Source organism: Populus trichocarpa, chromosome 4 (genome assembly GCF_000002775.5).
Source record: "Populus trichocarpa isolate Nisqually-1 chromosome 4, P.trichocarpa_v4.1, whole genome shotgun sequence".
NCBI lineage: Eukaryota > Viridiplantae > Streptophyta > Magnoliopsida > Malpighiales > Salicaceae > Populus > Populus trichocarpa.
Genome location: NC_037288.2, coordinates 20,726,888 through 20,753,909, shown reverse-complemented (window position 1 = coordinate 20,753,909; position 27,022 = coordinate 20,726,888). Strand labels below are relative to the sequence as shown.

The 27,022-nt window shown below is 35.6% G+C and overlaps 3 protein-coding genes across 4 annotated transcripts; 2 read left to right on the top strand and 1 right to left on the bottom strand.

The window, feature by feature from the left end:
* The first annotated feature begins 104 nt into the window (after positions 1 to 104).
* On the top strand, positions 105 to 6,538 carry LOC18098039 (mediator of RNA polymerase II transcription subunit 19a). Of its 2 annotated transcripts, XM_006384657.3 has the most exons (7): positions 495 to 1,060; positions 2,394 to 2,457; positions 3,668 to 3,951; positions 4,121 to 4,360; positions 4,662 to 4,721; positions 4,874 to 5,016; positions 5,447 to 5,777. In XM_006384657.3, exons 2-6 carry the CDS (start codon positions 2,427 to 2,429, stop codon positions 4,922 to 4,924), a joined length of 666 nt encoding a protein of 221 aa, XP_006384719.1. In that variant the 5' UTR covers positions 495 to 1,060; positions 2,394 to 2,426; the 3' UTR covers positions 4,925 to 5,016; positions 5,447 to 5,777. The 2 variants fall into 2 exon arrangements, with proteins under 2 accessions (XP_024454721.1, XP_006384719.1); XM_024598953.2 differs by lacking the exons at positions 4,874 to 5,016; positions 5,447 to 5,777 and adding an exon at positions 6,409 to 6,538 and having other exon boundaries at positions 105 to 1,060; positions 4,662 to 4,716.
* Positions 6,290 to 15,707, bottom strand: LOC18098038 (kinesin-like protein KIN-12E). The gene is made up of 22 exons (XM_024598952.2): positions 15,196 to 15,707; positions 14,726 to 14,881; positions 14,536 to 14,619; positions 14,249 to 14,368; positions 13,662 to 13,775; positions 13,285 to 13,377; positions 12,856 to 12,945; positions 12,559 to 12,629; positions 12,388 to 12,462; positions 12,174 to 12,261; positions 11,484 to 11,542; positions 11,270 to 11,333; positions 10,944 to 11,009; positions 10,588 to 10,746; positions 10,392 to 10,496; positions 10,080 to 10,315; positions 9,639 to 9,708; positions 9,498 to 9,554; positions 9,337 to 9,396; positions 8,470 to 8,529; positions 8,298 to 8,377; positions 6,290 to 8,077 (listed from the first exon to the last, which is right to left on the bottom strand). Exons 1-22 carry the CDS (start codon positions 15,484 to 15,486, stop codon positions 6,490 to 6,492), a joined length of 3,786 nt encoding a protein of 1,261 aa, XP_024454720.2. The 5' UTR covers positions 15,487 to 15,707; the 3' UTR covers positions 6,290 to 6,489.
* A 7,099-nt stretch (positions 15,708 to 22,806) lies between these two features.
* On the top strand, positions 22,807 to 27,022 carry LOC18098036 (uncharacterized). Its single transcript, XM_006384653.3, has 7 exons — positions 22,807 to 23,312; positions 23,433 to 23,621; positions 23,719 to 23,880; positions 24,450 to 24,611; positions 24,743 to 24,859; positions 25,667 to 25,774; positions 25,940 to 27,022. The coding sequence occupies exons 1-7, from the start codon at positions 22,956 to 22,958 to the stop codon at positions 26,897 to 26,899; spliced, it is 2,055 nt and encodes a 684-aa protein (XP_006384715.3). The 5' UTR covers positions 22,807 to 22,955; the 3' UTR covers positions 26,900 to 27,022.

Genomic DNA, 27,022 nt, shown 5'->3' with positions numbered 1-27,022 from the left:
CGGCAATATTCAAAATAAAAGGGTCTTTTTGCAATCAATTCAATAAATAAAGGATTACCTTAGCATTATGCAACTTTAAGAAACCCGATCACTTTTTTCACTCTTAAGAGTTTAACTACAGAAATAGGAAAAGGAGTGATTCGCTTTGCAAAATAAAAATGAGAAAACATGACGGATCAAAAACAACCAAAATAAGTGCAAAAGCGACAGCAGAAAGACCACCCAAAGCTTGAAAGTCTTCTGGGATAACTTCAAATCAGTCCCCATTCCACAGCCTCTTTCTCAATTAAGTCCCCAATCTGTACGTCTATCCGTCCTCAACGCATCCGTTAATCATCAACACATTCCTAAAATTATTCATACTCTTACATATGTTGTCTTTATGAGCTGTTAACACCTTTTTTACAATTTATTTTTTTTCTTTTCCAAAATTAAACTTTAACCAGAAATAGTTTTATTCGAGTTTAATTATTATTTTATTTTTTTAATATAATTAAATTTCAAACCTGGGATCCAGGATTAACTTTCTGGGTTGAGTAGAGTGTAGCAATTATGACCTAATTGACAACATGCTTGGGCATAAATGCAAACAGAAGGGCAGATCGGGGATTTGATTTGTTAAAAATACATACTAGGGACCTAACGGATAAAAAGGGTGTCTTCTGGGGACTAATATGAGCCTACCCAACCTTTCTAAGACTCCCAAATCTATTCGGGAATAAATCCCCTTCCCCTTTCAATGCAAACCCTAAAAAGTACCCAATTTCTCCAGCTATAAATATATTGTCTCACTCTCTCTCTATCTCCTTCGCGAATCTTCTCTGATCCATCAAATTCACTCTATCTTCTCTCTCTCTCCAATTACCGCAATTCGCTACTTGCGATTCCCAATCTCACAGCCAAGGAGTTACGGTTTTTGAAGCTGCTTGTTACCGAACTGAAAAGGAGCCGTCGTGGAGAAGACGAGAAGGAGAAGCAGAGGGGTTATTGTAAAATTACGTTTTTGCCCTTGTGATCTCGAAGAGCACAGATAAAAACGAATTCTGGATCCATGCCAAAGGTCTGTTCAAGCAGAAGTTCTAGCTTTTTGATTGCTTAGCTTGCCAACATTAGGGTTTTGTGATTTTGTTTCAAATTACAACTCTTCCATTCCTTCTTGCTGTAATGCGATTAGGTCAGCGAATGTAGAGAAATTCCATAGACTTAGCGTAGTAGTAGCGGCGGTGAGACTTGACCGGGTGAAAATTTTGGTTTATAGGATAATTAATGTGGCTATTTGTAATTTTTTATGTTACCAGAGCGGAGTTGGTATTAGTACGTGGAGTATCCGCAACAGTAGCTGTCCCATAGGTGCATTGATTGGTTGATGAGGTGTTGATTTACGTGTGCCTTCTGTGTGCTACTCGTCGAGCTTGGTAGTGGTCAACAGTTTCGAAATCTTTAGATATTCTTGAAAGGAAGGGGAAAAGATTGGTCATTCGATAATCGTATATGTAGGAGAGGTTTGTGGAGCTGAATATGATCTGGTGTGGTATACTGGGATAGAGGATAGTGTTTTCATTAAATGGAGGGAGAACATTGCCTTGCATAGCGCATCAGCTCTTTTTTTTCTTTTCTTTTCTTTTTGTGGGTTTGTTGAGTGTTGACTAGGGGTGTTTTTATAGTCCAGTTTGGCTGGCAATTTATTTATGCTACACATGAGCAGTATAACCAAAAAATTGTCTAATCAATTAGCTCATCATTTTCGAAAAGCTCTGGGAGCTTATTTCTGATGGGTAGTTGTTGAGGTTGTATCATAACTCTGACAAAGGTATCACTAGTTGGATGGGTTCCCTAATATAAGGGGCTGTTTATTGAAATTCTCGTCCTATGAATCATATGTGATTTTTAAGCTGCCAAGTCTCCTTGTTGCATGTTCGAATTTTTCCCAATGTTTTGTATGGTGTTTGGAAGGATGGTCATTATAGATTCCCTTGTTTCCCTGAGGTTTAAATAGATTCCCCCAATGTTTACCTTTTCTGTTGATTATAGAATATCCATTGACCCCTTCAAAGTATAGTGGCCTTAGAAAAGATAGTGAATTGATGTGTAAATCTAATGTGCTATAAAATGAAGGAAATAAGCATTGAATGCCCACTTGTTTGTTCAGATGTTGCCTATAGCGTGAATTTTTTATATGAGTCATGCTATTCATGACCCTTGGTGTGATCATTTGTTTAGTCTATCTTCAGCAGCAGTTTTGTTATTCAAATATCTTGTTCTGTAGATACTTGGATTACAGTATAAATTGACAAGTAGCTACTTGATGCATTCTTTGTTTATATACTGAAATGCTTTTTTAAAGGCATTTGATAGTTATGAAGCATTTTTCTCTTGTGATAAATAACATGCAGTTGGTGGTTCACCTTCTCATTAAACATTGACCCATGGATCCAGAAAGCAAGAAGTTTGGAAGAGGTAAGAATTAGTTTTTAGAATATTTTTGGCTTGTTGCCCGTTACACCTACCCCCTCTTGATTTTAATGGTTGATGGGCGTTGTGTCCTAGGGTTATCATCATTACTCATTTCAAATCATTCCATAGCTGGGTCATTCTATCTGAACATGGAGATGTAGGTATCTTGTATTGATGTTACAACCTGATGTTACAAATATTTTTGAGGCCAAGTATAATTTTTTTTGCTCTCCTCCCAACCAAACCAAAATGTTATTATATACTTATACCAGAGCTAACATGGAGATGTAGGTATCTTGTATTGATGTTACAAATATTTTTGAGGCCAAGTATAATTTTTTTTTGCTCTCCTCCCAACCAAACCAAAATTATACTTATACCAGAGCTGAAACAATATCTCCAAGTCTATCATCTACCACATCATCCAAAAGAAAGTTAAGGCCAGCAGTCCTGTACTGTAACTGTGAGAAGTGAAGAGAATATGGCTGGAGGTTCATGTGGGGTGTGAAAATTGCTGTAAATCTTATCCAAGAGCATAATATTTAAACAAATATATAAGACTAAAAGATTGTAGGTAGAATTGATTATTAGGTCTATAACCATAACTTGGCCAAAAACGGAGAATGATTATTAAAATATTCAAGGGCACTTCTGAAATTCTCCATTTAGAAACATCAAATATAAATCATCTTCCAAAACGGTTTAAATTCTTTAGGAGGGATGAAAAAACTAGGTATTTTTTTAGCAATGTGCCTTATTGATCACTGACTTGGTAATGGCTCATCTCGCAATCATCTTTGTATAAATTCATTCATGTGATTGCATGTAACGCTTGCATATGCAACTGAGCTTTATCTCTACCCCCTTGTTTTTATGAATCAAGAAAAAAACTCATCTTACCCCCATTCAGACTTGTGCATTCAGTTGACCTGCTCAATTTATCATTTCTAAATATCTGAAAAAGGAAACACCAGATGTCAAGCTGTCTTTATTTATTCAAAGCAATGCAAGTATTTTTTTTCCCTAATGTCATTTAAATACAATAAACATCCTTCATCCACTTGAAGAAGGGAAAGGGTCAAGAAGGTATTCATAAAGAAGGAGCTCAGAATGTGAAATGAATATATAAGTGAAGCTTGGAGAAAAAAAAATTGAGGTTTACCTGATATTTTGTTGCATACACTGATGAGATGGTGCCCTTTTGAAACTTCAGGACCAAGAGAGCTGACTGGTGCCGTTGATCTTATAAGTCACTTCAAATTGTTGCCCCACCATGAATTTTTCTGCAAGAGGTCACTACCTTTGTCAATTGCAGACACGCATTATCTTCACAATGTGGTGGGAGACACTGAAATAAGAAAAGGAGAAGGGATGCAACTGGATCAGCTTATCCAGAATACCTCCAGAGATAGTAATGCACACATAGAGCCCTTTGACCTAGATGTACTTAGGGAGGCCTTCCAACTGAAGGAAACTACTCCTATAGATTTGCCTTCTGTAAGAAATCTATCTTGCCTTGAATTTTGTGGGTTTATCAGTCACTTTAGTTTAGTGTTGCAAAATTGGCATTGGTTCATAACACCAATGTATTTTGACATTTAGTACTATTTTGTTTGGTGTCCCAATGTATTTTTATTTATTTATTTATTTTTCCCATCCTCTTTAGGCAGAGAAGGGGACTCCTACCATAGCCGGGAAATCAAAAGTTGAGTCCAAGGACAAGGATAGGAAGCATAAAAAACACAAAGAAAGAGATAAGGAGAAGGAGAAGGAGAAGGAGCACAAGAAACGTAAACACCGTCATAAAGATAAAGATCGAAGTAAAGACAAAGACAAGGAGAAGAAGAAGGATAGAAGTGGACATCATGATTCTGGTGCTGACCATTCCAAAAAACACCACGATAAGGTTAGAACTTACTAGTTTGCAGCTACTGCTTGAACATGACGCGGCCTATAAAATTGTAGTTAAATTTATAGACTAAGTTACTTTTGTATGGTGTTTGACATCTATAGTAAACATTTCAACTTCCTTTGTGCACAATAACTCAAATCTCTATTCAAATAAATGTCACATTCACCATTGACAATTAAAAACTAGTAAATTTGCTGATGGCTAGGAATGAACTGCAGTGATTGGTGATTTTGACATTAAATGTTTTATGCTCAATGTCATTGCCAATATGGACTTTGTTGTTGTATGATTTCAGAAAAGGAAGCATGATGGAGATGAAGATCTCAATGATGTGCACAAGCACAAAAAAAGTAAGGTAATGTATATTTGTTTGAAGTAATGGTGATTTTGCAGTATGTCCAGTCTCATCTCTCTCATTTTTGTTATGAATTACTTGGCTGCTTTTCGTTTCTTAGTCCCCCATTCTCCTTAAATAAGCTCTCTGTTTTGTATTTTGTTCTCTTGCAGCATAAGAGCTCAAAGATTGATGAAATTGGTGTGATAAAGGTAGCAGGCTGAAACAGTTGCGTACTATAGTTCATTTTTGTTTGAAGTGGTTGTTGTTGACAGTTTGGAAGGGGTTTTGACTTGAAGTTGTCCATTGTTTTGAGGTAGTTACTTTATCAGAATATGATTTCTATCCTTCTTCTGATTTGACGTATGAAAACTAATTTTGTGAATGTGTACCCATCAAACTCCAGAGACTCCTCCAATAAACAAGTAACAGATTTATATTGAATCATTCCACTTGCTCAAGCTGATTTAAATCATTCCTCTTTGAAAGAAAAAAGGAAGTTCTCCTTGGGCATAATCTAAAAAGTTTTGTGCATAAATAATAACCATGGATGATTTCTTGTGAGGTACCCAAACAAAGTAGCCTCTCATCCTCAACACTGTGCATGCTCTCTCATCTCCAGAGCATTACTATGTCGTTTAGTAGCATCAATTATGTGATATAAGTATAGCGGTGATAATCACTTTTGTTATTTTTCATCATTACCATTAAGGTGTTTCTTACGTTTTGTTCTCATTTTTATGCAGAGTAGGTTTTGAACTGACTGAAAATGTGAAGATGGTGAATTCACCAGACAAGAACATTTGCATGCCAGGTTGAGATTTGCTGAAAATGGAACTTTGTATCATAACAATGGTCTAGTATAGTTGCTGGTAATAGGGAAAACTTCCCTTAGTTCTTATGGTGCATTGGATATTTCCTCGTGTACACATTATTGTAATCATTTCTCCATTTTAGGGTAGTCCAAAGCTTAGTTCTATAACCAGTTTCGTGTAGAATTTCCTGCTTTGAGCTGTAGGAAGAACACGCTTGAGGATAGAGATTGTGTATATTGATTAATTCCTTTCTTCCCCCGTATTTTGTGGCAACAATTGACATACATCTTAGTTAACCAATAGGATCTTAATGGGGCTAGGGTTTTTGCATGCTGTCTTGAATGTTCTCTTCATTCAGGGCGCTATTCGTGTAACCGAACTGCAGAACTAGGAGAGATTATAGTTAGGAAACTGGGGAAATTTTTGTTAATGCTGATGATTCGTTTTGAGGTCAACTAGGGAATGATACTATCTTGTAATATATACGAGCAAAATGGGATTGAGTGGGAATTCAAAGCTCTTAATGATCACAGAATAATTTCGGGACTGAAACTCATTGATGATTGATTGGTGTGAGCTGTGTTTGTATCCTAGCAAATCCCTAAAATGTGTCAGTAATGTCATCTACTCAGATAGTAATTTGATTTTCATCTTGTTTTCTGATTCTTTTCAGAGCAAAACTCAGACTCGTAACTGTTGTTGGTGGCCTTGCTTCTTTTTATTGTTAGACTTGAGCATTACCCCTCTCTAACCTTTGCCACTTGAAAGCTGAAAGGAGTCGAAGAATAATTCCATTTATTATAGTTTATATTCTATTATTTATAAAATTAATTTCACATTATTTATTGAAAAATATTAATTTATGTAATACTTTATTTGTGAAAAATACATAGAAAGAATGCATCAGACCACACGACGTGCTCCTGTGCAAATGCATTTGCTATTATCATGCAGAAACCTGAACACATCTGCAGCTACTCTTCCATTTTTCTAGCAAAGCATGGACGGGAGCTTGTGTTTTCCAACAGCTTGGTCATCTTCTCAGAAGCTTCTGCCCGCTGTATTTTCAACTCTTCATTTCTTCTCAGCTCCAGCTGTAATTCTTCTTCCAACATCTCCTTCTCCGCCCCCTTCAGATCTGCATCGAAGACGCTTTGCTGATATTCAAGAATCATACTCTGAATTTCATGCATTCCAGCCTCTCTGATTTCTAAGAGAGTTTCCTTCTCGTGGGTTACAGCCTGAAGTGCAAGTTCCATTTCCTCCACAGATTTGGATCCCTTCTGTATATCCGTTTGTACAACTTGCATTTCACCCTCTATCTTACCCAACTTTTTACTCAAAACATCAAATTCTTTCTTTATAAGACCAAGATTTTCGCGGGACAGCTTCATTTCATTCTGTATCTTGGTCTTCTCTTCCTCGGACTTCAATAACTCTGTAGCTTTACCGCCTAATTGCCAATTTCTCTGTGAGGTATCAACATTCTCAATGTTATCTATGGGAAAAAGGACCTTTTCACTCTCCTGTCTCTGATTCTCCTCCATAAGTTTGGATTTCAAAACTGCCAGTACGTTCTTCAATTCAATTTCAGATTGTTGAATCCTTCCCATGGTGGCCTCAGATTCTTCCTTGCAAACTTGAAGGCGAGCCAGCTCTTCTTTCTTTTTCTCTAGGTAAGACGTTGAAGCATTTACCCTTGCCTTTGCTCTGTGTTCTCGCTGTTCAAAGTAAGCAATTGATGAAACAAAGCTTGACACGGAATATCTCAGTGCTGATAACTTCTTATCTACAAGAGCTCTTTTCTCTTGCATTTCAGAGGAAAGTAGCTCAAGGGATCGAAACTCTTCCTGTTTTATCTGAAGCCCTTCTTCTGTTACTTCAATTTCTCTCAGAACTTTATCAAACTCAATGAAAGCTTGCTCCGCGTTCAGTGGAGATGCAGGAGACTGAAGACATTTCTCTCCATCAACTTCCATTAGTTTCTCTCCAACTCTGTTCCGTTCATCAGAAGAAAGCAATCTTCTCAGTTCATCCCTCTCATGCATAGCTATCTCATACAAACCCATCAGCTTTTCATTTTCTTCATGCGTTTCCATAAGCTGCTGCTCTAGGTTCTCAACTGTTTTCATCTCCCTCTCACGTGCATTGGCAAGTTCAGGAGGACTATCATTATCATGAACTTCCATGCCATTTTGTTCACTCTCATCATCATTCACGTTCTTGTAGTTACTTTTTGAAGCTGCCCGTTCATACATTTCAATGAGACTATTTTTTTCCTCAATCAAAGCTTTTAGTTTTGACTGTAGCTCCTTGTTTGCCTCAATAAATGTTTCAAGCTTCAACTGCAGCTCATTATTCTCCGTAGACAATGTAATAGCTTTTTCATGAGCTTCAGCTTCTTGTTGACTTGCTGCGGCAATGGCATCAACCATTGTTTTGAGCTCCACATTGATAACTGATGCATCAGTTGACAAAGGAAGCTCAAGTTGCTCTGTTTTCTCGTTTGTGGCTCTAAAAAATCTCTCTTCTTCAAGTTTCATCATGAGATCATTAACATGCCTACAAAATAATCTGGTCAGGCAGACAGCATTTCAAAATAGTACAGTACATTCGCACATACACACTGCTTATTAGGTATTTGAGTCTACATAAACGTACATTCATCATCAGCTGTGTAATCATGCTAGAGGTAAAGTAACCAAACTTGTTCATTGAAAAATTAAATCAATTGAAGTTTGAAAATTTTATCAAGTGAAAGAATTAAGAGTCAATCCATTACCTTTCTAGTCTTTCCTTCTCTTCAAAACAGAAATCCAACTTCTTAAGGAGCAAGTCAATTTCGGCCTGGTTTTGAATAACCTATAATACATAAATAAAAAATCTGTCACGTGTACCTTGTATCAAATGAAAGCCGCATAAAAGTTTGTGAACAAAGAAGCAGAGTGGCGGACCTGTATGCGGAGGAATTCGTTCTCCTCTTTAATTGAAGATTGACAAGGTGATCTTGGTTCCTGTGTCAACAATAGTTATTTATATCCATAAAGTCTTTGGTGCCAAAACCGTGCATGAGTAATACAAACACCAAAGCATACATAGTTCGTAAGATAATTCAAAAACATACACCAAGCACTTGCCATTATAATATGATTATCTAGAAACAAAATTGTAATTTCAAACTGAATCATTCTAAAATCAGGAGGCAGAATTTCTGCTTTTCTTTCTCTTTGTTTTTTTGGTAAAGATGATGTGGATCCAAGCAAGAATTCCTCAACAAAACTATCGTTGTAACATCCCGGGGATGGATGAAAAAGCAAAATTCTGAAATCTACAGTGGTGAATACAATATTCTCTGAATATCATATTACAGCGTCATTCATTTTGTGCTACAGGATGGCTGCAGGAGAGAAATACCATCTAGGAACTTCCTGATGCCTACGCCTGTGCACATGCCCCTCTTGTTGTGAAATCAAATTTAAGTATCAAGCAGTCAAACTACTAATTATGCAAGCAGTTAACCTGAATTTGAAGTTTGAAATATAATTATCTCTACAATGAATAAACAGAAATGCAACTACTGAAATCATACTATTTTAAAAAGTTTTTGAGGTGAAAACCAAACAAAGAACTCTTGCAACAATGAAGAAGAAATTAGCACCATCGTCACCAGACTTTCATGAAAGAGTACAACCCATTAGCTTATTTTACATCCCATCTCAATAAATGTAATCAAACTGATACGCTAAGAGTTAAATATATGTGCCAAAGTGGTTGCACTGTTGTGAAAAATGCTTTGGAAGATACATCTGCTTGAATTGTACCTGACTCAAAATTGGTGGATCATCATGTACTGCTGCTGTCTCCATGTCTAAGCTAGTTTTCTGTAGTCGAAAGAAATTAAAAAACTCACAGTTAATGAGAAAAAATAAATTCTAAATGTAGCCATGCATTTTCAAAGTTCACAGTAAAGCTTTTGAAGAACCTGAACTGCCAAGGAATCTGATTCATGCATAAGTTTCCAATCCAGTGCTTCTAGTAACTGCATATACAATCAGAAGATGTTTTAGAAAGGATAATTTGACTGAAAACAGCTTAAAACATGTTTAGACATTGTTTCCTCTACCTTATTCTGTAAGACCATGATTTGTTCATTCATCATCACCCTTTCACCTTCCTCACAAAATGACTTTAATCTGTGAAGTATAGCCAAAATAAGTATCCCCATTTAACGGGAAATGATTTCAGAATATATCTTGGACATAAAAATATTACTTGAAATCTGTTCTTTGCAAACAAAAAGCTATAAAAAGAATATTCAAGGCCCAATCAGGTGCATTCCTGTTTTATCAGGTTCAGTTAGTTGGAAATTACTGTTTATTGCTAGCAGAGATGTTTGACCTTGGTTTTAGTTGCTAATATTATTAACTTTTTTTAGCCTAATTTTGACATAAATCTACATCCAGCTCGAATTTCATTGAATTGACAACCAATGTATATGTATCGAGACCAATATAATTTGCCACTTTACTGAGAAAGAGAGTTACAGAGGCTGAAAAAGACATGCCTTCTAATTTCTTCCTTTAGACGCAAATTTTCTGTGGCAAATCTTGTGACTTCTTGGTTGCGATCAACCTGGGTTCGTAAAACTTCAATTTGCTTCAGATGCTCCTCCTTTTCTTTCAACAAGTGTGTTTCAGCTGAAATCTTTCCAGCAGAAACTGCCTCTAGCCTCTTAACTCCTGCCTCTCGGAATCGTAGTATCATTTTTAAGCTTTTTATCTCATCCTCTCTCTGTTTGGTCTAGTGCATTTGAAAAAAAAAATCAGAAAAAATTTCAGATCATTAATTAAATCCAAGCAATATGTTTCGCACATACCAGTTGCATAACTGCTTGATTTTCAGCTGTCAATGCCTTCAAAGCTATGTCCTTATCCTTTTCTCTTCTAAAAGCCCCGACAAGGGCAACTTCATAATCTTTCTTCTATAAAAGTACAGCACAAAAAGAATTTTAGCTGAGAGTCATTCAACAATTCTGTGTTAAATAGTCAAGGTTAAGAACAAGCGACGGGTACCTGAGACATCCTATTTTCAGACATAAGCGGACTAGATGATCCATGAAACCCTTCCCACTTAAAACTTCCAGGAGATCCGAGAAAGCTTAAGGATGAAGTATCACTATCTAGATTTTCAGCTCCCCCATTGACTAAACTACGCAGTCGGGACACTTCTTTCTGAAAGTATATGAACACATATGCAATCATAAGCAGTCAAGATGGAAAACCTAACCTTGTCGCTTTCCTTGGAACAATATTGAGTTATTTTAGGTAACAGTTATCTAATAATGTTACTAAAACAATGTACAGTGTTATTTTAGCTCTGAAATAAAGAAGGCCTCATAAGACGAGGGAATCTCATTTGAGCACAATACCTTAAGTTGTTGAATTTGCAGGCGCATCAAAATAACATCTCCTGATGCATCTTCGTTAACAATTGCCTGGAGGAAAAGTAAAGCAGTGACTTTCTGTGTGCATAGCAATGGCTGACATTAAGAACTTACTATGTACCAATAATGTTTTGGAAAGCCCCACCAAGCAGCTTCAATTGGGACTTTTTTTACTATAAGGGAAAGAAAAGTATGTGCGAAATTTTAATCTTTTACAATAGTATCAGTTACAGAAAGCTAGGCTTCGCTATTTCATGACCGCTGATAACCAGGTATAGATTATATACAAACTTAAAAGCAAGATCACATACATTATTTTTTATGAATTTTGCTCGTTGTGCAAATTTCAATGTGCTTAACGTCTCCAAAGAGCAACTGCAAGGGACCCAAAAAAAATGTTATACTGAAATGTGAACACCCACATACAAATATGCCATGCTTGTTAAAATTTATTTTTAAGTTTGCACGAATGGCCTAGCAAGAAATTAAGAGAAACCATTATGGAGAACAAGATAAGCAACTAACCAAAGAGATGGACTGATATTTGCAATTATGATGGTTTTTGAATTTCCTCCCAGAGAATCCTGAAAACAAAAATGATTAGATAGAAGTGCATATATTAGCAATTCATATCATGATAAAGGAAATTAAAACTTAATAGTCAAGACATTTAATGCAAAATTATATTCCAAAATGATAGAACTTTATCTCTTCAAAAAATAAATATTAAAAACTCTTCAACTACACCACAATCTTCTGTAGGCCATAGCAGAGAGATTCTCTAATTCAGTCCATACTTTCAATGCTTCTACTACTTTCAAAGACCGTCATCGTCACTTATGCTTGGCAACCCAAGAATCTTATGATAATTAAGGTCACCATACTTCCTAAACTCAATTTAGGTGGATAACTACAGTGCATCCAACCAACCCTTATTCTTGAAGGTAGAAATTAATTGGGATGGAAGGAGGACGAATGCTTCCACACAGAGGGCTCACACAAAAATTAACTAAAAGTTGCAAGAAAGCAGGAATTATACTTCGATTCATGCCCACAGAATTCAAAAGGAACTTTTGCTTCAGCTGAAAACAAAATATAAAAACTCTGCCAAATGTATTCCAGATAGACATTTTGCTGTTGTGTATGAGATTGGTAGGATATACTTCTGATATTTCAAATTCAAGAATTAAACATATTCTATTTTAAAAAGTATACCTGAAGCAAAAATGTGAGCTTCGAATCCCGATAAGGAACATGGTGCGACTTGCCATTTGATATACTTACAAGGTTCATAATAACAAGTCTGCAAATATCAAAATCATCTAAATGAAATTAACAGTTGGCTTGAATTCATACTTTGACTTCACATATAAAATAAGTCTTAAAATAGTTTTTTATAAATAAATTAAGAATAAGTTAGAGACCGCACCCCAATGTCGAAAGTGACTTGTTAATATTGGTAGCTTCCTTGAGACGTTCACCTTCAGCACCAGAACTCTTTTGCCTGTGATGATAAACACAAGGATAACAAAACTTAGATTGGAAGTTTTACTAATTAACTTCTTCAATAAAATTATTTTTCTATTCCACATCACATCACCTCTCAGATCCTGCTAAATCAACAAGATTAAGCTGAGCAAACCGATGATGAGTTACGCCTTGGGATTCCCACTGATAACAAACCACCGATTAGAATTGCCATATCAAACCAGCCTAATTAACAGTATTCAGAATCACTTATTTTCTTTCATACTTAAAACCAAATGTCTTTAAGGAATGAGATAAGGAAGGCATTCAGAATATGTTGCTTGTCAAGAATAAATGCAAATGAAGACTCTTGTATGATTTCTTTTCAATTATTAATATATATTTTTTTTTGTTGAGAAAATCGACTAACCTTACTTTCAATGATGCATGTAAATACACTATGAGAACGACTACTTGCACGATTCATATTTGTGGCTGCTACTTTTCTATTTGCTGCACCCTGAAAAAACAGTACACGATACTCGGTTAAGTAAAATTTTGAGGAAATAAAAGAAATAAGTATCCATGTAAATGTACAAGTTGGGATTTAATCTAAGAAAGAATTCTTCTTCCAAGTAAACTTTTTGTATCATTGACTTTTCCCAATCTTCCAACAAGAGTTTCATACTTAGGACAATGTAGTTCTTGCTTCATATTACACAATTTTTAGAAGCTTTGTGCTTGATCTGATAATCAGAAACAGTTGGAGATTTCAAAACAGAATACTGAATGAAAATTTATTTCTCACAGTAAGCTTGCTTCGAAGAGCACATACATAGTGTTAAGGCAATTTGTATACCTGAATAAGTTGATGAAGCACATCTCGAGCACTTGCAACTTCTATCTCCTTGAGATTCTCCACATAAACCCCTTTCTTCACATCTTCTCTTATCTGTAATAATAATGTCCACCGAATATTGTTAATTTCACCAAAATGCTCAATTAAAGAAAAGTAAGAGGAGTGCAACTTCAAATACACGCACATGGTTTAATACAGTTCAAAAGAAAACTAATATAAAGAGAGTTGTCAATGGTGTAAACATATAAAAAAAATTTGAGGGTTTTAGAGCTCTTTCAGTGCAGAGTTCTTTTCCAAATTGCAAATTGCTTTTTTTAATGCAATCAAGAAAAAACAAATCAATTGAAGAGATGCAGACTTCAAGAAGTAACCTATACCTGCAAGTTGGTAGATGACGGGTCCAGGAGATCAAGAATCTGTTCGTTGTATATTTCCAAGAAAGAGCATTTACAGGTAAATTTTATCTTTTCATCTTTACGAACCTCTTTTTCCTGATACAAATGATCAATTAAAAACCACAATTAGATTCCTTTCACAGAAACCGAAAAAAGTTAATGCACTGATGTATATTCAGCAACCCTAAAAATAGAAAGCTAATTTCTACTTTCAGCCTTTGGCCATCGGTTTGAATATGAATTCTGTGAATGTGGAAGGAAAAAAGGCCTGCAGCAAACCTCCGCCGCTTAGCCAACAAAAAGATACCAGATATGAATAGAATAAACATAAGTCTATGAAATCTTAGAATCAGTTAAATCCAACTCATGATAAAAACAAAGGAAGGGGAGAAAGCACAGATCTTTCTTTTATGACCGTGCAATTGGGCTCATCTTTTCAAGATTAGCTAAATAGTAGCACATGAAAACTAATGCTTTGGAAATAGTTTGGGAATAGCTCACTCATATCCAAAAAACAAAAATTAAACATATTCATGGTCAGCTTGATGTCCAAGAGGAAAATCAAAAACCTTCTGGATTCTTGAGAACAAATACTCAAACACCCTAGGTGTCATTCCACAATTAACACTATGTCTTCGAGTCCCTCCCTCGATGTCTCCAAGCATTGTATGAGTCTTTCCACTTCCCGTCTGCATATATACACAATAGATTGTGTATTAACGAATGTTAAAGTCATTTTAGCTAAAAAAAAAACAAAATCTATAAGCCCTTCACAGCATTTCATTCCAATCAATCTATCTCAAATACTGAAAACTAGACTACCACATTAAAATTAAAACCCTTAGCAAAATCTCACTTGGCCATATGCAAACATGCAGCTGTTGTAGCCTCCCATACAATTGTCCACCATCGGCAATCCAGCCATTTTGAACATTTTTTCCTGTTACACCACATTAATCAAATTAACCATGCCAATTAAGACTCTACCCCAAAAAAAACCAAACCCATTTTCCTTTCAGAGAAAAAAGAAAGAAAGAGGTGGATACCTGGCTAACAGTTTCATCCGCAACAAGATCGAAAGTAAACCGTGACTCTGGATGCCCGGTCCAAGTAATTGTCTGACAACTTTCTTGCCTAACGCACTTGCCATGCCCTTGAACAGATATTTCTGAACTGCTTAACGGTCTTAATCTTATAATAACCTAAAAAAATTAATCAAATAACAATAAATTAAACAAGATTGTAGCTTAATTGAATAGCAAAGCCACTTAATTTAAAGCTTGAATAGCATCAAATTGTGATATTTCTGACTAAATCAACACTTTTTGAAAATCCAGGAACCAAAATGACAAGCAAAAGCAAACCTGAACAAATTCAAAAATAAATAAATAAAAAATAACAACCCATATCACAAGCATAACCTTAATTTAAGCTTAATTAGGCTCAAAATATGATATTTGGACTAAATCATTACTTTTTTTAAATCAAGGAACAAAATGAAAAGAAAAGGGCTAACCTGCACGTTATGTTCCTTCCAGAATGAAGGATCCTCGGAGAACTCAAAGCTCTGAGCATGCCGCGGCACCGACACCACTGATCCTGTAACGCCACCGTTGTCGTCCTCCTCCCAGTCATCAATCCTCCGGGCTGCTGACATGGCAACCAAGGATTGGGCGGAAGCAAGGTTATGATCTCGAGAGACGGATTTCAGTAGATCTGGAGTGCTCGGCACAGATTCCGAGACGGACCGGTCATGAAACCCGAACCGGCTCTTAATCGCGCTCGCCGTGTCCGATAGGAAAGGCATTTTAAGTTGGTTGGAAAATCTAGGGCAAGAGTTAGGGGTGTTTGGGAGGTGAGAAAATTCGAAGAGAAACGAGAAGAAAAAAGAGAGTGTTTCTTTCTTTCTTCTTTCCTTCCTTCCCTCCTTTCTTTCTTTGTTTTTTTTCTTTTTGAAAATGAATTTTTGAGGGAAAATGAGGATTCGGGGGTGGGAGTGATCGGACGGTGGAGATAGGTTTAGATGAGCGGTTAGGATGGTTTGGATTTGAATTCTGGAGACCGTTTGAGTTTTGAAAAGGTGGATTTTTGGAGGAGAACGAAATTACTGGAAAGTCCCTGTCTCTAACGGTAAGATGATGAACATATGTGAATAGCATGTTTGGGAAGGTAGTTACTGTTATTTTTTTAAAATAAATTTATGCTGAAATACATTATAATGATATTTTTTTATTTTTAAAAAATTATTTTTGAGATTAACGCATCAAAACGATCCAAAATATATAAAAAAAAATTAACAAAAAAAATTTAATTTTTTTGGAAACGCGGGTACAACCGCGTTTCCAAACACTTAAATCTATTCATTAAGATTTTATTATGATTGTTTTTTTTTTGTCTAAATTAGGATTTATAATTTGTGTTTATTTTTGAAGTTTTGATATCAATATATTTAGATAATGTTAATATTCTAATTTCTCATTCCGATTTATTATGATAATTATTTATAAATAAATTTTTTTTTATAATATGTAAGATAATCATGTTTATTTATTTTTTATTATGATCGGATATAGTACAATTATACTGGTATGTATAACACAACGGTATGTTTATTATAGCAGTATAGATTCTGATTAGAATAATATATGATGTTATTTTTTATTTTTTTAACCTCAATTTTTTATTTGAATTGTATTGTTAAAATAAAGAAATTATTAGATAAATTTAGTTCGTCACATCATATGTAATTTACATAAATAGATAATATAAATTATTTTTTATATTTGTTGTCCCATTCTCTGCAATGCCCTTTTTTACCCGCCGTGCTCTCTTTCTTATATATTTGTGTTTTGTACAGCAAGTTGAACTATCTACCTGAGATTGATTTTGCTCTTGCAGTTTAACCGAATTTGGCAATGTCTTCTTCATTTAGGGATTCCTTGCTTTTGCTTGTCTTTGCCCCCGTTTGGCATTGGGTTTTAAAAGGGGTGGGCTAAATTTTGAAATTTTTAGCATGAGCATAATCGGTGGTGTTTGGTATTGTGGTAACTGTTATGATTGTAATTTAAAAAAAATAGTTTTATAAAAAGTGTTTTTAGTTGTGATTAGTTTGGAAAAATATATGTTTTGATTAAAATTATGGTTGAAATTGAGGTTGAACAAAAAATAATTTAATATGTTTGATTAAAAATTATGGTTCAATTTGATGTTATAGTATAATTACCTAAAAAGACTTCATTTATAATATTAATAAACAATTATATAAAAAGTAATCTTACAACCAATAAAATGCCATGGATATATGTTCAAACCCATTGAAAAAGAGTTCTACTACAAATATTGACCAAATTTGAGTTTTTATACAGACAAATAATGGCTTTACAACAGCAATGCCCTACATTTCTAAGTTCTAACTCTTTCATGCCCCTTCCCTTGCCCCCTCGTATTTTCCCCATAATTCAATGGTTTCCTGTATAAAGAGACACAACCATCACTTTAATTGTTGTTAGCAATAATGGTTTCCTGTAAGGTTGTTGTGTGCAGTGAAGAGAAATGAATGTAAAATGAATGAAAAGAGCAACAAAAGAGGAGAATAAGCTGGTAAATTCTCCATCTTTGTTATCTCTAGAAAGTTCAACATGTGATTGAACTTGCAAGAAGTAGTATTTTACGGCTTTTTTAAAATCACGATCCTACCTCAACAAAATAGGAGGACCCGCATTTTAGATTTTTTTAGCATGTGGTAACCAAACACATATATCAGTATGTTTTCAAGAAACACAAACACTACCGCATAGACAAACGGATGTAGTAGAGAAGAAACATAAAATTATAAAATTTCAAAAGGTAATAATTAACATTATTTAATTAACACTATTGATGATTTTGTCTAAAATAACTATCTTATTAAAAAATTTAAGTTTTTAAATGAGGTTTTAAAATATAATTTATATTATTTTTTAACACATTTAAGTTTTTTTAAGTGAAAACTTTTTGAACTTAAAACTTGTACATGCTAACATTACATTATACTTAATATTTATCAAATAAATGAAGATGGTGAGATTCAAATTCGTGATCGCTTGTTTATTAAAACTCTGATACTATGTTAAAAAATTATTTTAATTCAATAATTTAAACTTTTAGATAAAATAATTATGCTTTAAGTGAGGTTTTAAAATATAATTTATATTATTCTTCAATATTCAAATTCGGAAGAAACTTCATGATCCAGAATCGGAAGAAACTTCCAAGAATCGCAGTTTTTTCTACCAGGTCACCCGAATATTAAGCTATGCCCACAACCATGACCTTGTTTAGGTAGGAAATATTTCACATCGTAGCAAGTTCTATCGTCAAGAAAATGTCTTAATTTGGAACGGTCAGGGTCACCCACAGTACTATAATCGCCATAGAAGATATATTTCCATATGCTCGGAAGTAACTTGATTCATGGAAAGATCGACTAGCATATTCTCCACTTCCCATTGGTGGGCAAGATCCATCTGGAGTACAAAATGTTATTGACTGTTTATCTTGTTTATTTTGCAAGCTTAATCTCTAGAGAATCAAGAAAATGGCAGCATGACATGACCTCCATGAGCATCCATGAGTATGGTGTGGCTCCAGATGAAGTGCAATGCATGTTTTGCGACGAGGGGAATATTAGTGGGTTTTATTGACTGTCAGGGGAGATGTTGCGAATTGTGATGGAGCTCCCCTTAGTGTCAGGGAGCTTTGCATAAGGTCTAGTTCCTTGGGCACTGGAGTGGCGACGGCATGAGTAGATTGGATCAAGAGAAGATGCGTGCAAGCCATGTTGGACTGGAAGACGACTATTCAGGAAGCACATTGCTGAAGCCGAAGGTAAAGGCCTTGCTCAAGAATTAGACCATCATGAGCAAGTTGCTAGCAATGCAAGTGCAGCCGCAGCTAACCCGGCCACAGGGGGTGTGACGGCGAGAGATGCTTGCGACTCACCAGTTTCTGAGAAAGTTGCTGGGCACTTCCTCGAAATGGGGATAGGTGTAAGGTTGCCTACTCGCTGAGTTTTCCAAGGATCAGTGAAACCACTTCTGATGAACTAGAGAAACATGTGCTAACACTGGCTGTACCATCCTGATGGATGAATGGGTGGATAAAGACGGTCGATGTTTGGTCAATTTCCTTGTAGATTGTCCGGCTGGTCGTGTTTATCTGAGGTCATTACAGATATCAGTGGCAATAATGTTCCCTTGCAGAACTTGTTAGATGTTCTTATTGAAGAGTTTAGGCAGCAAAATGTAGTTCAGGTCATGACTTGTTCTACAACAAGCTGGATGTTTTCGGTAATCAATCAGATTAGAAGGATTCACATGCACGATTTTTGAGCTGTGAGTGCATCAGATTGCATCGGTCTCATGCAAGAGAAGATTGCTGCTATGGATGACATAAGTAGAGTATTAGATAAGGCAAAAAGCCTTGTCAGGTTTGCTCAGAACAATGCTACAGTGCTAAAGCTGTTTAGAGGCTTTACAGTTTCTCAAAATGAGAACCTTTTCAAGCCTTCAAAGATGAGGTCGACAATCCCATTCACGATTGTCGAGAGCATCCTCTCCAATAAAGATGAATTGAAATAAATTTTCACTTCATCAGAGTGGAAATCTTCTTTTAGGTCGAAGAAAGTGGAAGGCAAGAGTGCAGCTGCTTTGGTAACGGATTCTTCTTTCTGGAAGGCAGCAGAAATGGCATCAAAGACAACAACCGCTCTCAATCTTGTTATTGACAAGATCAGTGATGACGATGAACCTTCGACTGGCTTCATATATGATAGCATGTATCAGATAAAGAAGCATTACAGGAGGAGTTCGGAAACAAAGGAGTCGGATACATGCCATTCTGGAAATTAATTGACCCAATATGAGATGATTCTCTTCACAGACCCCTCCATGCTGCAGCGTATCACCTAAATCCCAGCTTTTATTACCCTGAATTAATTCCATTTTGACACCGAAACCTCGAATGGTCTTCACTGCTCCATTATCAATATGGAAAAAGATCAGAAGATTCAACACCTTATCATACAGGTTCTGCAAAGCTCATGGAGATTTCCAGGACGGTTATGCTGCAGATACAATTGAGAATGTTCATCTAGGAAAAGAAACTTCTTTTGAGATGCATGGAAAATGTTCGTAGTTTCCGGTGTTTGTACCATGTCTCTGGTTTACCATGTCATGGAGCAAGGCTATATATTTGTGGTCAGCATTTGGAAATCACTGACCTGTGATGCTGCTGTCAGGTTCAAGATAAACAGGAGTTAATTTTGATCGATCTTTCTTCAAAATAAATCATCAATTTATTGCAAAAACAAAGAAGCCAGAAATTTACAGCATTATTGAAAGACAAAATACCTTGTTCAAGATAAACAGGAGTTAATTTTGATCGCACCTGCTGCTAATAGATTTTAGTGTTTCCATCAAGCATCCAAAAGTATGAGAATTAGACAAATGTTCGGTACCTTAACTGTATCTGCTGGTTGTGTTTGAAAGTCATGTTCATTTGAAGGGCCTCTTTCGCCATGAACTCCATAGCAAACCAAACTATAGTTAAGATCACTAACATAGGCATATCGATGGTGTTTTTTCAAGTTTTTTATGGGATTGAAAAAAAAAACTTATGCATGGATATATTAGCTTCGGATATTGATATAATTAATATGACAGATCATATTTTCTTAATCTATACCCTAAAATTTAAATTTTTGTTCTTAAATTTGACTATTTTGAACACTTTCTCAACAAACAAAGTAAGCATTTAATTTTAGAATCCATGTTGAGTAGCGTTCGATGGATCTATTTCGAATCATGAAAAGGGTTGACTCTTTAGATTTATATACAATTATTAGTAAAGTAATTTTCAATATTACTATAAAAAACTATAATTTTATTTGAAAAGTATATATCATCGTTATGATTTTTAAAATATTATTATATTTTATTTATGTATTTTTTTTCCAAAATATGGTTTGTGTGAGGTCATTAAACATGTTTTATAACTCTTTTTTTTCTCAATTTTTTATTTTTTTAATGGATTAAAATTGATTTTTTTTTAATATAGAAGAATCAAAATCAAGTTAAATCAATTTCATAAGGTTGATGGGTTAATATTTTAATTAGTTTAATATTAAACCCAATTTAAATTAGACAAAATCAAGTTTTTGAAATTAATATGTTGAGTTAAATTGGTTTTAACAATTGTGCTTTAAAATACTATATAGAAATAAAATTATGTATTGACAATTTGACATAGTTAAGATAATAGGAAATTATTAATATCCTATTTGTTTTTACTTTTTAAAAGTGTTTTGAAAAAAAATTAAATTTTTTTATTTTTTTCTTTACTTTAAATTAATTTTTTTGATATTTTTAAATCGTTTTGATGTGTTAATGTTAAAAATAATTATTAAAAAATAAAAATATTATTTTAATATATTTTCAAATAAAAAATATTTTAAAAAATAATTACTATAACACTCACAAATATCTTCTAAATCAATCTATTTCATTATTGAATTTAATTTCATGAACCAACCAATAGATTTATTACAACGAACCACTAAATTTGTCACATGCTATTAAGTTTAATCACCAATTTAGTAAATTATATTTAAAATGTGAAAGCCAAAATCATAATTATGAAATGAGATAACTATATATGTGTACAGATTTAATTACATGTAAGTTTTTATTTATTATTATTAATATGGATATTCAAGTTAACTTACACGTATCTCGACTAACTACATAGTTTGAAACTAAAATTATAGAGAAAACAAATTTTTTAGTCCCAAACTTTTATTATTGGCCACATATGATTAATGACATGTAAGAATTTGATTGGCTTGGTCTAGGAGTGATCATTTTCGGTTCGGTTCGGTTTTTAACTATAAAAAACAACCAAACCGGTTTTTTTTTTTTTGAAAACAAAAACCGAAACCGAACCGAAACCAAGTCAAACCGACCGGTTTCGGTCCGGTCCGGTTCGGTTCTTGATTTCAAAAAACCGAGAAAACCTATATGCTCATATTTCTTCTCGAACTCGTCAGTAAGATGCCTTTTCACAACTATTGTTTTCCCTGCATTGTGCAAACGAATTAAAAGCCAAAAATCAACACCACTGATTTCATCCCAAATCCAAAACTCTGCTATAAATCAAAACCCTAAATTTCAAGGCACTGGAAATCTGGACTTCCATAGAAGTCATCGAAACTGAGCCTTACATTATTCAACACAAAATGCAAAATCATGAAGCAAGCAAGCAAAGCAATTATATCACTAGATTGTTGCCTCAAATGTAAAGGGGAAACAAATTGAAAGATATCCATCCTACTCACACAAACAAATCTTCCCATGGTTCATCGAAAAGACTACTAACAATAACATTTCGTATGTGGTGTTGGTTGGGGTTCTCATGGCTTACAGGGGATGGTGGTCTCTGCAATCATGTAAGTCACAATATATGCAATATATGGATCCATGTTTGAAGCAACCCTTCTAAGTCTAGGGGGAGGGAGAGGGAGAGAAAGAGGGAGAGTGAGAGGGGGCTGTGGCTAGGGTTACTGGAGAGAAAGAGGGAGAGGGAGAGTGAGAGGCGGCTAGGGTTACTGGAGAGAAAGAGGAAGAGGGAGAGGGAGAGGGAGAGAAAGAGTGAGGCGGCTAGGGTTACTGGAGGGGGGGATAATTTTTTCTATTTATAGTGCCTTTTTTGAACCGGTTCGGTTCGGTCCGGGTTAACTGGTTCCTGCATTACAAAACCGAAAACCGAACCGAACCGGGATTTTTTCTAATTATTCTAATCGGTTTAATCGGTTTTTTTTTCGGTTCGGTTTTTTCGGTTTTTTTTTTCTCGGTTTATTCGATTTTCTGGTTTTTTTGCACACCCCTACCATGAGCGCATCTTGTGAATTAAATTCACCTAATAATTTTTCTAAGAAAATTCGAACAGAAAAATCAAGAGACTTGGACGTAAGGACTTAATTGAAGTAAAGTTAACTACATTAAGTGACCTAATCGATGCTATGTTTCTATGTTGTACTCACTTGATAAATAGATAACAATGTAGGGACTAAGTTTGAGGTTTCCTACAATATCAAATCAGATCAAAGCCACATGGAATCGATTTTGAATGTACCTACTCAAACCCTAGCTGACTCTCTCCGCCTGCCCATGCGTGTCCGTAAACTTCAAATTATAGGATTTTTTTTTTCAAAATTACGGTTTCTTAAATTTAATTAATTAAATGGAAACGAAAGAGAAGCAAAAAACGAAAATCGAAGTAATCGAAGAAGAAGAAGAGAAGCAATCGGAGAAATTTGTAGTGGAAGTGAGTAGCGATGATGAAGAGGCAAATGAAGATCTGAGCTTGAAGATCGTAGAGAAGTCGCTGTTAATGAAAGCGGCGAAATTGACCGCGAACGGAAACTGTCTTATCGTTTTGGACGACGACGACGACGATGATGGTAGCGGTGGTGATGGAGGAGATACTGGCGTGGTGGAGGTAGCTGCGACCTCGTCGATGGAGGCTGTGGCGGCGGGTGTGGGTCCCAGTGGTGGTAAGAAGAGGAAAAAGAAAGTTGAGAAAAGGATTAACATTTCAGTAAGTTGAGCTTAATTATGCTGTTCTTGTTAATTAAATTGATTATTTTATTTTTATCACAACTTGAAAATTGATTAGTTTTGAAATTAAGGGTTATTTGGTTTAATAATGCGTGGTTAGGCTGTTAATGCCAAGGAAGAAGGGAAGGTGGGAACGGCTGAGGAGGCGGAGACAGTTGAGAATTCGGAGACGATCGAGAAGGCAGGGACAAGTGAGAAGGTAGAGGCAGTTGAGGCTGCGGAATTGGTGGAATCTGGTGGTGCGAATGCGGATGAGGAGTCTGTTAATGTTGTGCTCCGAAAGCTTCTTGTGAGTTGAAATATTTGTTGTGATCTACAATTTTGAAAGAAATACTATTCCCTTGTGAAGGCTTAGATTGGTATATCTGTTATATGTCCTCTGTCAGCGGGGGCCAAGGTACTTTGATCCTCCGGATAGTGGCTGGTCAACTTGCTATAATTGTGGTGAGGAAGGGCATATGGCAGTTAACTGTCCGACACCTATGAAGAAGATTAAACCATGCTTTGTTTGCGGGAGTTTGGAGCATGGTGCTAAGCAATGTTCTAAGGTTTGTGAAGCTAATTATTTAGAATTTGGAGCCTTGTTATTTATTTATTGGATTCAGTTGTTTCCAAAAGCTGTTTGCTTGGACTTTTTTTTTCTTCAAGATTGTTAAGAGTGCTTTGGATAAGAAGGAACTTTGTGGAAAAGTTAAACTCATTTTGTTTTGATGACCACCCATGTTTTTTTGTTGCTGCATTCAACTTTGCTTGAGAATGCTTTTATCCCATAGTTACTCTTAAATTTCACACATGCAGCATTTGAGATATTTGGTTTAGATGCGCTGTAACCTCTGGATGTACTTGTCAGCAGTCTTATCACAATTCGCTGAGAATCACAAGGACCTATACTGTCCGTTTGTGAAAAGATGGATAACTTGGCTCCTTCATGTGGAATGTAAATATCATAGATGGGAGAAAATTATATAAAAAAAAAGGAAAACCTGAACAAAAGAATACTGAAATGACTAAATATTGTCTTTATGTCTATGGCCGTATTGAATTAAATGTAAATAGTTTGAGGACTTGAAGAATCTACTTAATCTGCGTGTTTGTTGTGCTCCATTTTTTTCTGCAGGGACGAGATTGCTTTATTTGCAAGAAAAGTGGCCACCGTGCAAAAAATTGTCCTGATAAATATAATGCCACTCCCCAGAGCTCAAAAATATGTTTGAATTGTGGGGAATCCGGGCATGAGATGTTCTCATGCAAGAAAGATTATTCTCCTGATGATCTCAAGGTTGTTCCACTTTTTTCATCATTGCTTGTCCTTTTCTTCCTACCTCCTGCTTACCTACAAGTTCATATTCTTATTCTAATTTGAATCTCATTCTTAATTCAATGTTTAAAATTTTTTTGGTCATCATTCAGGAAATACAATGCTACATCTGCAAGAGTTTTGGCCATTTATGTTGTGTTACCTCTGGTGATGATAGTCTGAGACAAGTTTCTTGCTACAGATGTGGTGAACTGGGTCATTCTGGTTTGGTAAGTCCTATTCAATGCTTTCAACATCTGCATGTCTGTCTCCATGGGCATTTCTCTTTGAGCATTCTGCATATCTTTTCACGTGTATTATGGTTAAGGAGAAAATTTCATCTATAAGTGCATGATGCTTTCATGGATTAAATGCATAATGACATGTTGATGTTATGTGATTTTAGGTTTAGGTATGTCTATATGATAGTTGCTATATTAATATCATTGTGTTTCTTGTCAATGATTTAGTTCAGCATTGACTGTATTGTTCTATTTTCTCAATTGCTGAATCATCCTTTCATGATCTCAGGAGATGCCAGTGTGATGGTGGTTTAGAATTTGAAGTATGCACCATCTCTGGTGGTACTTTCTTTTGCTGATGTTTCTTTTCTCCCTAATGGTCTTGGATTTAAATTGTTTTTTTCTCGTTGTTAAAGTTGCAAGTGGTGGACATTATATCACATGTCGAATCATACAGTGTGGTTTACTTGATAAAATATTCTTTGATTCAATATGATCTGAAGCTGTACATTATTTTTACACCTATACATGACATTAACATTCTTCTTGCATGTGATTTTATACTGTTATTATATAATTTTGTTGTGCAAGATATCCTTGTGGTTGCTTTGATACTGCCCAAGCTTTGGAATATCTGTTATGGGATTTTGGCAAGTCTCTTGACATTGGCATCTGTTGATTGTAACATTGTTTCTCTTCACCCATCTGATCCTGAGGTGTTTTTAACTTCTTTTTTCCCAATTTTTTCTTGTTGGTGACTACCCTTCTTTCGTTGAATTTTATCTATTTATGCAGGAGTGTGGAAGGTTAAATGAGGAAGCCACTATGGCAGAATCACCTAGTTTATGCTACAGATGTGGGGAAGGAGGGCATTTTGCACGTGAGTGCACCAGATCTGCTAAGGTAGGTTTCTTCAGCGAAGATGTGTATCAATGTAGGCAGATTCATTTATATTCTACTTAACCATATTTCATTACTTCAGCATCAAAAGGTTCAGTTTTCCTTTGTGGAATTTTGTGTATGTTTCTAAAAATATCAGTAAAATGCATGCTTGTTTTACATAAGCAGGGTGGGAAGAGGAGCCGTGAGTTATCAACCCCAACTCTAAAATCTCATAGAGAAAATAACAAGAGCATGGGAATTAAATCTGCTCCTCATGATCTTGGTAAGTCTCGTAAAAAGAGAAAAACCAAGTCCAAAGAGAAAGGCAATGATGCTTCACTGCAAAAATCAAAACACAAAGGTCGTCGAATTGCAGAGGATCAAGGAAATTTATCCCAGTCAACACCAAAAAAGTCAAAACACAGAGGCGGATGGATTACAGACGATCCTGGAGATATATTTAAGTCAACACCAACAAAATCAAAACACAAAGGTGGATGGATTTCGGAGGATCCTGGAGATGCATCGCAATCAAAGTACAAGAAGAACCATTTCAAGTCTCCTTCAACACCTTCTTACAAGGGTCACAAGATTTCTCCTATGACTTCTGGTCATCATATGTCAGGTTCTCAAACTTCCAATAATAATAAATGGAGTCAATCAGGAACTTCAGCATTTGAAGGGTCGGCAACACCTTATCAGCACGGATATTCATTGTCCAGGTTTGGCAACCCTGGCAATGCATTTGGCAACTCTGGCCATGCGCACAGCAACATGGGCCATGCACACAGCCACTTCAGTCATGGATACAACTCCGGCCATGCATACAGCAATTCCAGCCAAGCATACAGCAATTCCAGCCATGCATACACCAACTCTGGCCATGTATACAACAACTCCAGCCATGCACACAGCCACTCTGCCCATGGATACAACTCCGACCATGCATACATCAACTCCCGGCATGCATATAGCAAATCCCGGCATGAACATAGCAGCCCAGGGTATTCATACAACAACTCAGGGCATGCATACCCGAACTCTGGGCCTGGACACAGCAACCATGGCCATGCATATGGCAACTCCGGTTATGATTTTGGCAGCCCTGGCAGTGCTGGGATGAGGAGAAAGAACGGTTGGTGGTAGAAATGAAATTTATATTGAAACTGCCGGATCTGGGAATTCTAATTCTTTTCCCGGACCCTTTTGACCTGTGTATTTTTTTTCTAATTTCTTCATCGCCTCAGTAAAGTCAATTTATTTTCCATA